This window comes from Urtica dioica, chromosome 6, assembly GCF_054948205.1.
Source record: "Urtica dioica subsp. dioica isolate 48M chromosome 6, U.dioica_male_clone48M_v1_H2, whole genome shotgun sequence".
NCBI lineage: Eukaryota > Viridiplantae > Streptophyta > Magnoliopsida > Rosales > Urticaceae > Urtica > Urtica dioica.
The window spans coordinates 7,791,941-7,795,150 of record NC_142761.1 but is presented as its reverse complement, the minus strand read 5'-3'; the positions used below and the strand labels follow the sequence as shown (position 1 = coordinate 7,795,150).

Here is a 3,210-nt window from a genome sequence, read left to right as displayed (position 1 = left end):
CACGATTTCTCTTTACCCCTCGTTTAGGATTAACACCAGTAACATTCATTGAAAATAGAGAATCACAACTGGAAGAATTCAAACACAATTTATATAGATTGTTACATAGTAATCCAGAACCAATAAACTTAGAGTTTTGATATAGTTTCAACTCATTGTTTCGAAACTGAAATACAAAACCACACGCATCAAGTCTAGAAACAGAAATTAGATTCCTTATTACACTAGGAATATAAACTACATCACACAAATCAAGAATAAAGCCACTCTTCAAAACTATGCGAAGAGATCCAACAGCCTCGACTTCAGCCTCTAATCCATTAGCAACTTTAAGTTTCCTTTCTCCCTTTTGAAGCATCCTCACGGAATGGAATCCCTGCAATGAGTTCGTAATATGCACAGAAGCACCAGTGTCAACCCACCATGTGTTTAAAAGAACATCAACCAAAAAGGTTTCACAAATCATAAAACTTGAATCATTACCCTTTTTAGCGAGCCAATCTTTAAATTTCACGCAATCCTTCCTCATGTGTCCACGCTTCTTACAATGGTGACACTTTGGAGCATGTACGGGCTTTGTACCAGATATGCCAGCCTTGTTGATATCAACAGTCGTGTCCGCTTTATTTTTACCTTTACCTTTATCCTTATTTTTCCTCCATTTTGGACTTTGAATGGCAATATGTGCAAAGTCAGGATTCTCAGTTTTAATCCTTTCTTCTTCTTCAACACACATGGCAATTAACTCACTCATTTTCCACTTTTCTTTCTGCGTATTATAGTTGATCTTAAAAGGACCAAACTGTGCAGGAAGAGAAGTCATAATAAAATGCACTAAAAAACCTTCAGAAATTGCCATGTCCATGCCATTTAACTTTGCAACCATATCATTCATCATCATGATATGTTCACGTACACCGCCTGTCCCGTTATACTTGGAAGTGAGCATCTTCATTATGAGAGCACTTGCATTAGCCTTGGAAGTACTTTTAAACTGTTCTTCAACTGATGATAAATATTGCTTAGCCGTGAAGGCATTATTTTCATCATCCTTCTCCGGAATGCCTCCTCTTATAGCAATTGTAATAGTACTTTTCATAATCATGAGAGACATACGGTTTGATCGTTCCCATTTATCAAAAACATTTTTTTCTTCAGCAGTACTTGTAGCTATAATAGTAGGTTTGTCCATTCGTAATGCCTGGTCCATTTCCAGAACACCAAGACAAATCTCAATTTGCTCTTTCCAGGTGGAAAAGTTAGTTCCATTTAATGGTACTATTCCAGAGATTTGAGAGTGAATATTATTCGATGCTGCATTAGAATCAGAATAAAAGAAATGCTTACTATTATCAACTATAAATCCACATAAAATATATAACATTAAATCAACTGTATATATCTAGGGACTGCAAAAAAAATGAACTGAGATAAATAAAAAAAACGCCAAACAATGTCGTTGTTTGGGCATCAAAACAATTCATATCACCGTTGGGCAGAAAACAATTGAATCAATGAAAGCATCAAAACATTTAATAAATTGTACTGACAATTAAAGTTGGTAAAATTGACAATAAATAATTTATTAAACGAAAAGTTAAAACCTTTTAAGTGCCGATTACATTTAAAACTACATGACAGTTACAAATTTAAAGTTGATAAAAATAGTAACTGTTAACATAACCGTCACCTTCAAAAAAAATTTCCAGGGTTTACTTAATTAACATAAGTATATATTCAATAACTTCCGTTGGGTTAGTTATTATATATACACTTTAAAAAAAAACTTATAAACATATATAGTCCAAAAAGAACTAAATAGCAATATATCGAAATTGTTTTACAGGCTATGCACTTCAACTATAATTTTTTTTCAGAAAATGAGCAACCAGTTTTGACAACAGACCATCGACAACAGGTTCACAAGATCGGTCAAAAGGTTACAGATTTTTCAAAAAAAAAAAAAAGAATCCATATATATCAGTGAGAAAAGAAAAAAAAATTTTAAGTAAAGCATCTTATTTGAATTTACGATGGCTCTGATACCATAATTTTAGAAATCATGAAAACGTAAAGTGTTTTATAAGCATAACAGAAAAAACACAAAACATATCCAGAATCCATAAATTCAAAATAAAATAGCAAATCATTAAATGTAAAAGAACTTACAGTTTTGGAGAGACGACATTTTGAGCGGAAGCGTAAATATTGATCTTCAATCGATTTTCCTTAGACAAAATGATGGAGACCTTGGCGTTTTCCTTACACTTTAATTATGGCTTAGTGGGTAGTTATATTTTCGGAATAAATGGAAGTGGTAACTACCCCAACATGAGGAAAGGTCTATTTATAATAATTCACAGGTAACCGTTGGGACCAATATATTTAAAAAATGGCAGTTATAATTTTTCCATCAAAAATTACTTGTGCCTTCTCATGATTAGTCATATCCTTTCATTAGTGTTATTTAATGAAAATAACATAGGCCACATAATAAATAAAAAAAATTAACATCCTTATTCTACAGTCTAAAGCTTTTAATAAGCGTTTCTCTTCATCATAATCAAGGTAAAACCGTGTACCTTCTTTAAATTGTATAGATAGTTATTGTTTTCTCTTTTTCTTATGAACAACAATTTTTTTATTATATTCTGGTTCGGATTTATTCAAACACTGATTTTCATACGCTTACTTTGGCTTCAAAAATAATTTTTTTCCATCGATTCTTTTTGGAAAAGTTAGGTTTATGTTTCTTCTATCTGAATCTTTAATCGAAATGTTTTTTTATGAAATACAGAATATTTTCTGATTATATTCCGATCAGTGCGCGCACCAGTTTTACAGTTTTGATCAAATTTTAGAAATCGTTTTCAGACGCTTAGTGTGAATTGCTCGTTAATTATTTTTATTCGAAAGTTTTTGAAATGGTTAGTACTATGTGTCTTTTTTCTAAATATGTAATTTATTTTAAGTTTCAATCAAAAAGTTTTACGGTATAAGAATTTTGGAAACGATGCGCAGATTGATTTTTACAAGTTCTTTTTTTAGCCAAATTGTTGCATCTTATTTTATTTTTAATAAATAGTTAAAAATTTATTTTGGCCGTGATGCCTTTACAAAAAGTGCTCAAAATTATATTTTATACGCACTGGATGTTTTACAAAAGTTTTTCCAGAGTTTTAATTTTCCCCGAAAACCCTAATAGCCAAG

At 31.3% G+C, this 3,210-nt stretch overlaps 1 protein-coding gene across 1 annotated transcript; it reads right to left on the bottom strand.

Moving 5' to 3' along the window:
* Nucleotides 1–788: 788 nt before the first annotated feature.
* Nucleotides 789–1,210, bottom strand: LOC149393231 (uncharacterized). Its single transcript, XM_089617951.1, has 2 exons — nucleotides 844–1,210; nucleotides 789–802 (listed from the first exon to the last, which is right to left on the bottom strand). The coding sequence occupies exons 1-2, from the start codon at nucleotides 1,208–1,210 to the stop codon at nucleotides 789–791; spliced, it is 381 nt and encodes a 126-aa protein (XP_089474077.1).
* Between the last annotated feature and the right edge of the window lie 2,000 nt (nucleotides 1,211–3,210).